We start from the raw sequence: 12,169 nt of genomic DNA, 5'->3' as shown, positions 1-12,169 counted from the left end.
ACTCCTCCAGCCTTGCAGTTGTTGCGTTTCAGCCTCTTGTCACGAACCAGGCAGTCTCTGAAGCGTGGTTTTTCTTCCCAGGACGTTTCCTCCTCAGCGTGTTTACTCGTTTAGGCCAGCGACGCTTCTCTGGAAAATATGCATCGCCATAACTGTCTCTTTGTGAAGCACCAGGCCTCTGTAATATTTCTCACCTAGGTGAGTGTGTGTTAATGCCAGAGCAGGGCCTGTGCTGGTTAACCCGCAGTTCACCAGGCAGTAGTATTTCTGTCACTGTGTGTGTGTGTGTGAATGCGTGTGTGTGTGTGTGGCTCCAGAGACTTTACAAGCAAACTTCATATTTTTCAGCGCAGACATTCTCTCACCGTATGAGATGAAGAAGCTCCGTCTCTCCTTTAGTTTGCTGTTGTTTTACGTATCGTATTGTTGACCAACATGCAAATATCAGACAAGACTTTATTTTTTTTATTTCATAAAGGGCATGAAGGCGGCAATGCATATTAGTCAACATGAATACATCATGTAAATACGCCAGATTTAATCAGAGGCTAGTTTTAATCTGTAGTGTACAAGCAGGTCGATGGAAGGGAATAAAAAAATTGCAGTTAACTTTACAATATACATGACCTATGATTTATGACGGATTTCAATGTGTATATTACAGTAGTGTAATTTACAGTAAAACATTCCTAATAAAAACAAAAGCAAGTCACATCTTTAATAGAAACTGCATGAATACAGTTTTGATTAAGTGATTTCCTATTAGGGCCATTGTAGATTTTAAAAAAAGGAGGAATAAATTTCCATCAAAAAACTCTGAAATTTTGAGATAAATCTAAAACAAACCACCTCAGGTATTTCAGAGTTTCAAAAATTCAGAAATGTCAGAGATTCATCTAAGAATCTCATGTCTGAATTTTTAGACAAACACTTACTGCTCCTTTTTGTTCTATCTATAATGGCTTTAATGCGTTGTCGTAACTTCCTGGAACAGTTCAGTGATGTCATATTAGTTCCAAGAATTTGAAGCCTGAACAGAAAATGAAATATCTTTTTCAAAGTTGCACTAACTGCTTTTGTAGTTATGCTTGATTGTAAATGTAACTGGACAAAGTCTGCAGTGTTGGAGCCAAAGGACTTTATATACCAGGATATAAACTGTTTGTTCTTCAACCCATCCCCAACCAGAGCAGCAGATCTTAATTTGAAGACGCGAGGCGGCTTCCTGTCGAGCGTCTGTGGGGGCCAGAGAGGTGGAGGGGGGTCATGTTCTTTATGCAGTCGCTTCTTTAACACTCTCTGTGTCTCGCTGGAAATGAAAAGGAAGAGGCAGCTGAATGATACGGGATGCCAAGGTGTGAGAGGACCCCTTCACATTTACGGCCTCTGTGGAACAGGAAGTGGTGCAGTAAAGTGGAGTCGTGCTCCGGAGCCCCTCACTCAATTCCAAGTACATCACAGACACGCGAGGCGGAGGTGATGGAAACCCGGCAGCCTCAGAGGAAAAAAAACCGCCGTAAAAGCTGCTGACGACCTGGAAGGCATCACACTCAGTACAGCAGATATTAAAACATGTCGGCTGGGTGTAGATGTAGGGACCATCAGCTGATTTTACTGATGGCCATGCAGAAATCTTAACCTTTTACTGTATGTAGCGTTAAATGAAATGTCATAATCCATATGTAACAGTTCATCGCCATGGTTTCTGCTCAGACACTGATAAAATAATATTTCAAAAACTTTGAAAACAAAAGGCCAGAACTGGAGAGAGTGCCATGCTGTTTGTTTTTGTTCTTTTTTTTGCTGTTTATGCTCTTTATATAGTCAAGACAATATATATATATATATATATATACTGCTCCTTTTTGTTCTATCTATAATGGCTTATATATATATATATATATATATATATATATATATATATATATATATATATATATATATATATAAACATGCTAGCTTAGCTGTGCTACTTTATATATAAGAAGCAGGAAGACACACACACACTAGAGCTGATAGGAAAATGTAAGGCAGAAATTCGCCTCAGTTGATGAATTAATCTTTATTTGCAAAGGCAGCTAACACAAACAAGCCTCCTTCACCACAAGCAACATAAAACACAGTAACACACACACAAATACACACATAAAAACTTAGACATTTTAGATACGCTTGTACAAAGTTCTAAATGAAAACTTAGGAAACACTGAAGCACTCATAAGACAAGGAAATAAAAGTAAGAAAATAACAAAGTAAAAGACCTTTAAATATATTAAATACATGTGAGCTGAAAAAATAGGATAAGATAGGAAAGAAAAGGAAAGAAATAAAAAGCTAAAGAGTTAAGGAAATAAAACTAAACCCCACAGATACATATCAATTATATATATAATATATATATGTATGTATAAACCTTTCAGTGTTCTATATTTTACCCATTAGTGGAAGAAAATATAAATCCTCTAACTCATTTAACATTATATTGATAAAAATATTATGTCAATTAGCTTGCAAATTGCTAACTTTTTTTTCATCTCTGTTGCAAGTATAATTTGGAATAGTGCTCATTTTTCAAAATTAACATTTTAGCTTTTAGGAAAGAAATATATTGGACTATAATGAATAAACCACATAGCAGAATTAACTGAGTGAGATCTGGCATGGATTTAATTCATCATTTATTATTTTTCATACAGATCTTGTAAACAAACAGCTGCTCTCATGACATGAACATAGAATAGAACAATGTTACACTTTTTATTCTCAAAATGTTTCTCAAACCTGTTTTGTAATCAAAAGTTTCAAGTTTTCAAATAAGTGTGAAAAAATAATACTGGAAAAGGTATGATAAACTAATAAACTGTTATTTTCTAAACCAGTTTATCATTTTATGTACTGTGTAGCCACTGATGGTTTTTGATATGGGCGACATGGACAACTGCCCAGGGTGGCATTTTGTTTGGGGGCGTTTCAGACATATGTAGATACGTGTCATGATTAATAGTTAAACTCAAATTTCAAGCCTTTTGTTGATTATCTAACTAAAAATAGTGTTTCATAACAACCTTTGTATCAAGATCTGTTAAGTTCCTGAGAAACATTTACTGGTTTGTAAAACAAACAAGCAAAAAAAGATTCTTCCTTCATCAACATGAACAAAAAATAACCACAACTTTTTAGTAATTATGTCAAGGTGGCTGAAATACACCAAAACCAAACAGTTGGATGCACTTTAACCTGCTGTTGCTGGAGGAAGTGGGAGGGGCTATTTTAGAGGCGGGGCTAAGGTATCTTCCTTTATTGCTATTGGCTGTCAAAAACATAAGAAATTCAAACATTTCACAGAGATAGCAGGCAGGGATTTTATGGGAAAGTGATTTATGTAAACATAACAGTATGAATTGATGGATTGCTATTTTTCTATTGATTATTCTGACGATTAATCGGATAAAAACATTGTCACACTCATTTAACCACATAAGCTTTTTATGCAATATCAAAAATAATAATTTAATTCCTTTTGTAAAAAATAATAAAATAAACATTTTATTGCCTAAAATGTAAGAAAATCATCCCTTTAGTGAACACTTGATCATCTGCAGCTAAAGGAATCCTTCTAACATCATCATGTGAACTCAGTTCCTTCTGCTGAACTGATCAATACACTGAAGGATTGATCTGCCGACTGTTCTATGGATTAACTGATTAATAATTGGACAGCAAAATTTACTTAATAGGAGATTTCTTTCTCTTTTTTTTGCATTGTTGCAGAATTCGAACCTGGTGAGGCTACAATTGCCACTTTAGAAGTTCTGGATAGAACATATTTACAAAAAAAATGTTTTTTCTTTTTTATCTTAAGTGCCAAACTTGTATATGTTTTGTAGAGTTTTTGCTTAATTACTACCCTGTGTTTTATTATTCTTTCATCAAATGACCGTTTTTTTTGACCGTGTGTATTTCAGTTAAAGATTAAATGATCCCTAAATTAGTTGACAATCATTTTAATGATCAATTAAACACGATTAATCTGATTAATCATTTCAGCTCCGACTCCTGTAGATAGCAGCTTTGGTGATTTGTTTGTCGATGAGCGTTTCAGTGACTGTAACATCTAATGCTAAAGCCTCCTGAGGGCCCGTGATGCAGACCCGGGCCCTGACCGCCGGACCGCCCTCCACACCTCCACATGACGGGAACACAGGGGCCGCCCTAATGGCCCTCGCTCTACAAACACAAATCCTCTCATGTGGATTTGACGCAACAAAAGATTAGCACAATTTGCAAACATACAGCTGAGTTCAAAGGCGCAGGCCTCTTCCTTCCCTTCTCCTATTTGCATGAACACCTTTCAGCCTGCAGGCCATCAGGAGCAGCAGCCTGACGCGGCTCTTCAGCTAGAAATCCCAGATTCACTCACACTGACACTGACAGAGGAGGAAAACGTTTCTCTCTACCGCCAATAAATCCACAGTCAGGCTGGAGGGAGTTTTATCACCGTTAAAGAGATCTGAAGCAACTTCTGATCATGTAAGGAAGAGTAGGTTTCTTCTGTTACAGCAGATGAGTAAGAATAAGTAAATTAAAAGTGTAACTAGGTAACGCAGGTGGAAGATTTTTTTATTTTTTTATTATAAAAATAAGTTAAAAAGTAAGTTTAGAATGTTTAAAACCATCTGGTTATTTGTCCCTCCTTCAGATTTTCTTGTATTTTAATGTGCAAATCTTGATTTATTTATTTATTTTCATTAGTTTCCTGTCCAGTTTTCAAAAAAGCAAAAAGCTGAGAATGAAACGGGGATCAGGCCCCAAAAAACTACACATCTGGAGAGAAATCCACCAAAAACCTGAAACACATTATGTAGCTGAATCCAGGTAGAGACTGATGCTTTCAGGCTTTTTCTGTCTGTTATGATCATTTTCCACTTATAGGTGTGTGGAGATTTTTGCAGCTGAAACTAGAACAACAACAACAAAACTTGGTAAGATTTTGTGTTTTTGCGGTGTGTATTTGATCAACGAATTAAATTACACACATATATATATATATATATATATATATATATATATATATATATATATATATATATATATATATAACACACACACAGAGACACACTTTAAAGACTCAAACGCGTTAGCTAAGTTCTCGGTGCTTCATGCTAACCAGGCCTCTGAGCCAAACAGCGTCATTTTGTCCTCATCCAGTAAAACTAGATCCAAATCTCTCAATTTCTCTTTCCAGCGGGGCTCTGGGTTCGTGCAGGGTGGAGTCTAAAGGAAGCCGTCAGAACCCCGAGGTGTGCGCACTGAGCCCAAACCCCGCCCCGCATCCCCCATGAGGTCCCTGGGGGCCCTTAAATGAGCAGGGCCCCGGGGCTTCCAATCCCGTGTTGCACTCGGGCCTGAGCGAGCGGGCTTATCTCATCCCGTGGGATTTGTATTTTTTTATTTTTTTATTTTTATTTTTCTAAAAGATTTTCATCCGACCTGACTTGGGAATATGAGCTCTTCGAGCCCCGACCAGCGCCTGGAGCACCTGCTCAGCGCCGTGGAGAGCGAGTTCCAGAAGGGCAGCGAGAAGGGAGACGTGACGGAGCGGGACATCAAGCTGACGCTGGAGGACGCGGAGCTGTGGAACAAGTTTAAAGAGTTGACCAACGAGATGATCGTCACCAAGACTGGGAGGTAGGTCTGAGGAGCGCAGGCCGCGGCAGGGACTGGAGGGAACTTCTTAATGCAAACATTATTATTATTATTATTATTATTATTATTATTATTATTATTATTATTATTATTATTATTATTATTCTAACATAACATTCAGAGACCTTAAACGGATTAGAAAAAGTCGACCAGTCTGACCTGTGTCCGCAGGAGGATGTTCCCGGTCCTGCGGGTCAGCGTGTCCGGCCTGGACCCGAACGCCATGTACTCGGTGCTGTTGGACTTTGTGGCGGCGGACAACAACCGCTGGAAATACGTGAACGGGGAGTGGGTCCCCGGCGGCAAGCCGGAGCCGCAGAGCCCCAGCTGCGTCTACATCCACCCGGACTCCCCCAACTTTGGGGCGCATTGGATGAAAGCGCCCGTCTCCTTCAGTAAGGTGAAGCTCTCCAATAAGCTGAACGGCGGAGGACAGGTGAGGAGGGGAAAGAAATGGAATATATATATATATTTTATTACAATTTATTTGTTACAGGTGTGATTAAAAATAACTATTACCCAATAGGGATTCAAGTTTTTGAATAAGTTGAGGTACTGGAGATTTTTTTTCTTGAAAATGCTCATATGGAGAATTTGTGCTTTAAAAATCGGCATGAGTTTTTTGCTCTCATTTTTATTTAAGAATTTTGACATGTGTTTTTACATATTAAGTTCAACGAATAGAAGTGGCATTAAAAAAATACAAATCAAGCCATCAGGTTGAACAAAGTACTATCCCAAAGAGAAAAAGAAACAGAAACAACAGATCATAACATAACTTGTATTTCATCTTATTGTCTTCAAGGAATTAAAGTAATCGATAAGAGGTTGTCATGCCTGAAAAATTGTTAAATCTACATCATTTTAAATTTTTGATTACTTTTATACAACATTGGTTTTCTTGCTTCAATTTAATAAAAACTTTGCACACCTGTCGTACAAGTAACTGATGTTTCTGTAGATCATGCTGAACTCTTTGCACAAGTATGAGCCGAGGATCCACATCGTGAAGGTCGGAGGAATCCAGAAGATGATCAGCAGCCAGTCGTTCCCCGAAACCCAGTTTATCGCCGTTACCGCCTACCAGAACGAAGAGGTCCGTTGTGCCCACAACCATTAACAAAAACAGTTTGTCCCAATACTATGATATGTATTGCGAGGTATTCTGACATCTTTGTTCTTTTCCACAGATCACTGCTCTAAAGATAAAGCACAATCCCTTTGCCAAAGCTTTTCTGGATGCCAAAGAAAGGTACGGAGTGCTTCACCTTACATGACAGAACAACAGGCCTGGAAACTAATTCTCCAAACACATGACTTACATGAAGACGTTGTTTTAATACGGTTTAGTAGACATGAATTCTTAAAAAAGAAACTTGTTTTATTTCAGTCTTTGTCTTTCATATTATCAATAGATGTCTGTACATAGTCATGTCATGTTTGGTGCTGTGTCCAAGGAAGGACCTGATGGTGTACTTCCATTTCAGGAGTGACCATAAAGACGTGTCCGACCACAGTACAGACGGCCAACAGTCCGGCTATTCTCAACGTACGTTTCGTCTCTTCAGACTTGACGTCTTCAAAATGTCGAGAAAATTGAAAGTGAACATCAACGAGATGTTAATGATCTGAGCTATAGATTGATGGTTTTGTGCTGGTCTTTCCTCTGCAGTTGGAGGTTGGTTCCTCCCAGGCCAGAGTCCCATCTGCCCCAACAACAGTCCGCCTCAGTTCAGCAGCACAGCTAGCCACCCGTCTGGCTCGTACTGCGAGCGCTACTCCAGCCTGAGGAGCCACAGGGCGGGTCCGTACCCCAGCCACTACCCCCACCGGAGCTCCAGCACAAGTAAAACCTTCTTGGAATTCCCTCAACAGAACGTTGTGATTGAACGCTGTCAGGATGTAAAGAGGAGAGTTTGCTTTCACTTCCTTGTTCTCACTTCCTTTTCAGACAACTACATGGACAACAACTCTGGGTCTCTGCCCACCCATGACGGCTGGTCCGCCCTCCAGATTCCCAACTCCACGGGGATGGGCACTCTGTCTCACACCACCAACTCCACGTCTAATTCTGGGTGAGACTCTTAAATGTTGCGTTCTGTCGTCTACATTTTGATCAAGTGAAGTTAAAGAGACTGCATCAGTCAACTTACTTCTTCATCTTGCCCACAGTCAGTACCCCAGCCTCTGGTCGGTAGCCGGCACCACACTCACCCCTTCAGGCTCGTCCTCCAGCTCTGTACCTGGAGGTCTGACCTCCCAGTTCCTGAGGGGCTCCTCATACACGGGCTTGACCTCCTCCCTACCCGTCTCCTCGCCGTCCACCATGTACGAGCCCAGCCTGAGTGAAGTTGGAGTCGGGGACGCCCAGTTCGAGAACTCCATCGCCAGGCTCACGGCGACATGGGCACCTGTAGCTCAGAGCTACTGAGGCCTCGCTTCCTGTCTGGCCTCAAGGTGTGGTACAGACTAAGGTACGCGGATGTCCTGCCAGGATTCTTGTGAAAAAAAAAAAAATTTGATCATTTAATCCAGTTTGTTATAAAAAGACACAACTCAGACCAAGATCACGGTTGTACATTATGTTTAAATAGACTAATTTGAGACTCACGGTGCAACGAGTACAACAATCTGCTTTCTAACAGCCAACAAGATGTTTGTCAGGCATGACTTCTAAGTGAAATAAGAGATCTTCTGGCAGCCTTTCAGTATTGGCCTGTGTATTGAATTATAGCAGGCACAGACTGGGTCATTTGTGCAATCTGTAGCTCATTGCCAAATGAGGCAATGCTACTTTTGGGAAAGAGCAAACTCACTTCATCAGTAGACAGATCTGCGCTTCGGGTTTTGAATGCAAACTTGCTCTTAGGCTTCCAAATGATTTCCCACCATGTTCTCTAATATTTTGTTTTTGTTCTTAACCCAAAAAGATAAAAAAATAGTTCCACTAACAGGAAAATGTACATGTGTGTATATAGAGTAAATTAATGTGTGTATTTGCCCTTTACGAACGTTTCCAAAGTGCCTTCAGATTGCTGGACTAGAATGAGTCCCACGCCTGTACATAAGCTTTCTATTTCTATTTGAACTTGCTGCAAGTTTTTATTTATGTCATTTAATAATAAATTAAAAAAATATCTGCTTTCTCAAATGTGTATTTGTCTGTTTTGTTTTTCTTTTTTTGGGAACTATTTTTAAGTCAGATCAAGTGTAACAAGTGCAGTGACTGGGAAAGTGCACTCACCCCGGAAAAAAAATGCCTTTTTTAAAAATGGAAATAAGATGTGGATTAATAACTTCAGCACTTCTTCCACCTGTGGTTGACGTTTCATCTTGAATAAGTCAACAGAAAATCTGTTCAAACGAAAACATTTCAAAATGCAGCTTGAAAAGTACACACACCCTGGAACTGAAACTTTTTAACACACGTTTTGACTGAATTTAAGAATTTAGTGTTTAATTGGAGTCAACAAATGTTCTACACCTTCAGTTGGTAATATCTACCTTCTCTACAATTCAAGGATAGCACAGGAAACAATGCTACATGATAAAAACAAAGCAACTGTTTCATACGAAGGTTTTCTAGATACAGGCTAATTTGGAAACCCCGTCTGGGTAGATTTAGATTGTGAGGACTGATTTCAGATGGCTCTGTAGATTTACACTTTGTCTCACATAATAAATTCCAGTTCAGTTAAATATGTTTTATTTTATGAATAAATAAATACTCAGTTCCATCTATATAAAGTTGGAATCTTTTCATATGAGTTTAAGCTCACATGAAATCAAAAGTAAATGAAGTTATAAAATCTTTACTTTGATTTCATTTCTTGTTCAGAGCTCAGAGCAGCAGAGCAGAGACAACTCCATCAGGTTAACAGTGTTTCTTATTCACGATGAACAAAGTATGATTATTCTTCTGTTGAAATTCAGATGCTTTGGGATATTTCTTTCTTTTTTTTTTTTTTTAACCCAAAGTCGGTTTTATTACTGGATAAGTGTTTGTACTTAACTGGTGGCAGTTAACTCAGACAGCTGAGACAAGACTGGTCAAATCTGGTTTTGTGTCGGTGACTGACTGTTGGACCAACAGAAGGAATCACATCAGGAAGCAGGTGGAGACCAACAGCCAATAAAAAACATGGAACTGGCACAATAGGAAGTTAAAGTTTCTTTGTGGTATTTGTTTTAACATTGACCTTCAATTAGTCAAATATGATTAATTAATATTCAAACATGTCAATTTATTTACATTTTTTTTTCTAATTTTGGTTGAACCATCAAACCTTTTGTATCTCAAGAGCCTTTAATACAAAATACTGTTCATATATCATAACTGAAATTATGTATGTGTAATTCCACCAGAGGATTCTCTACAAAAATTCAAAAATATAACAAGACGAAGATCAAACATTTACTGAAAGAAGGTAGCTTCTTTTCCACTGGCTTTATAATTGCACAATTTGACATTTCAAAAATACATTTGCTTCATTGAAACAACCAGCAAAAATCTGGTTCCAGCACAAACCCTGACCTTGCACTGGGACCAGTAGGTGGAAAAAAGCCTCCTGAGGTCAAAGTTCAAATGAGAAGAGCAGGTTTGATTGAACAGGAGCTGTTGAAGGGATCCGCAGCAGCGCAAGTCCTGATTTTAAAACCCATGGCTTTTGCCCATGGCTTTTAAAAGCCATGGGCAATGTGCAAGTGGGCAAAGTGGGCAATGCACATGTGCAAAAGTGAGACTTTTGCACATGGGCAAAAGTCTCACTTTTGCCCATGTGCAGCAAACTTCAATCAACAAACTTTTGGCCCCCGCTTTATGAGCTTTCCTTAAATAACAGCGGCAGCATGGCTGCGCTAAGTGGACGCAACTTCAACGACATGTGACCGAAATGAAAGAGTCCGGTTACAGAAGTCCGCTGGACGGTGCGTCGCAATCACTGGCACCCTTTTGTTACAATCTGCATTCTGGTGCGACGTACGGCCAGCGCGCTCAGATCCGCATGTAGGACAACATGGACCCGAAATGTCAACGCATGGGTCTGAAATGATACAATAACGCGCAGGTCAGCCTTACCACTGGCAGACAGAACACCAAATTCAGAAGATTGTCCAAACCTTTATGTGGACAACATAATCTAAACCACAGACTGGAGTTTAAGGTCGCTCTATGCACTGAAGTCTCTTGTCCTGTTTGTAGCATGTTCATAAGTTAACAAAGACGTCGTTTGAGATTAGGAGCCAACTACCTGAGGAGAGACGAGAAATGAAAAATGATTTGAGTTTCCAGTCATTTGGTTGATTCAGCTCATGCCTGAGGCCTGGCTGTGCCCTCATGATGTCTGGGTGTGATGCACGGTTGTGTGCCAGGCTGACGGAGGCTTGGATCGGTGATGGAGTGGTCCTCACCAAGGTGTAAATGAAGACTTGAGGGTCACAGGGCCACAGGCAAACAGTAATGAAACAGCAATGTGACCTGCAGCTGGCAGGGAACCTCCTGAGCAGAGCAAAGGTCCCGTCATGAACTTATCCACTTCACTGCTATTCACACTCAGGTAAATTGTCCCTTTGAGCTTCCACAATGTACAGAGGTGGTCTTTGTTCATATGTTAGGCCTAATATGATGAAACAAAGAGTTGAATTACTTAGCCAGAAGCTAAAAAAGTAGGAATGCAGGATATTGTATTTTTCATCTGTATCTGATATGCCGATAACCGATACCAATACCAATTTTTCTTCCTACACCTACTTACTGAAACTATATGACTTTCTCTACTGTGGAGTTAAAATACTGCATTGTTTTTGTTAATATAGCCTGCTACCAAATGCTAATGCTAAAAGAGGCTGAAAATGATGCAACACTTTCAACTTGCATTAAGTTTAATGTCAAATTTTATCATGACATCTGCTCTCTAAGACGATGACAACACTCAAACAGTGAAAATGTGTAACTCTTCACAAAATTAACTCAACCAGTTCACAAGCAACAAATGAAAAGCACATGAGTCGCACATTAATACTTAGCATAAAGAAGTTTGAATTTGATTTATTTTCTAGGGTCGCTTAATCAACATCATATAACGTCAGGTGTGTCTGAGTTAGCTAAAATAAACACATTTTCATTGGTAGCCTCTGTGGCAGTTAAAGCCAAAATTAAAATAAATCATCAATTATGATTATACAATAAAATTACAATAAATTATACATTTTTATAAGCAAAGAAAAGCGGAGCCATTTTTGATGCAGTGGGTTCTGACGTTAAATATTTTTAAATCAGTTTCTTAACTGCGTCTTAAAGCTGTTAAACATGCATAAGACGTTCTCTTACGGTGAGTGAACAATGTTCCAGATGTTTCTGCCTCTGACTGAAACATCTAAACCTTAAGACTCTAAAGGGAACCTCACAGTCTGCTCTGACCAGTGGCTCTGCCAGAAACACAATTTTGCAAATTCCCCCCAATGA

General features: G+C 39.3%; 1 protein-coding gene across 1 annotated transcript; it reads left to right on the top strand.

Moving 5' to 3' along the window:
* The first annotated feature begins 5,158 nt into the window (after window positions 1-5,158).
* Window positions 5,159-8,857, top strand: tbxta (T-box transcription factor Ta). Its single transcript, XM_008421334.3, has 8 exons — window positions 5,159-5,688; window positions 5,878-6,142; window positions 6,668-6,802; window positions 6,897-6,958; window positions 7,194-7,255; window positions 7,379-7,552; window positions 7,658-7,781; window positions 7,879-8,857. The coding sequence occupies exons 1-8, from the start codon at window positions 5,504-5,506 to the stop codon at window positions 8,135-8,137; spliced, it is 1,266 nt and encodes a 421-aa protein (XP_008419556.1). The 5' UTR covers window positions 5,159-5,503; the 3' UTR covers window positions 8,138-8,857.
* Window positions 8,858-12,169: the final 3,312 nt, after the last annotated feature.

Source organism: Poecilia reticulata, chromosome 11 (assembly GCF_904066995.2).
Source record: "Poecilia reticulata chromosome 11, P_reticulata-male-v2, whole genome shotgun sequence".
NCBI lineage: Eukaryota > Metazoa > Chordata > Actinopteri > Cyprinodontiformes > Poeciliidae > Poecilia > Poecilia reticulata.
Note: the sequence above shows the minus strand (reverse complement) of the source record. Positions and strands in the feature narration are given on the sequence as shown.

What these genes read in the sequence shown, in the direction of transcription:
- tbxta (XM_008421334.3), top strand. Translation starts at nt 5,504, where the DNA reads ATGAGCTCTTCGAGCCCCGACCAGCGCCTGGAGCACCTGCTCAGCGCC. An exon ending in AGCTGAACGGCGGAGGACAG is followed by an intron (nt 6,143 to 6,667) that starts GTGAGGAGGGGA and finishes ATGTTTCTGTAG; the next exon opens with ATCATGCTGAACTCTTTGCA. An exon ending in ACAGTCCGGCTATTCTCAAC is followed by an intron (nt 7,256 to 7,378) that starts GTACGTTTCGTC and finishes TTTCCTCTGCAG; the next exon opens with TTGGAGGTTGGTTCCTCCCA.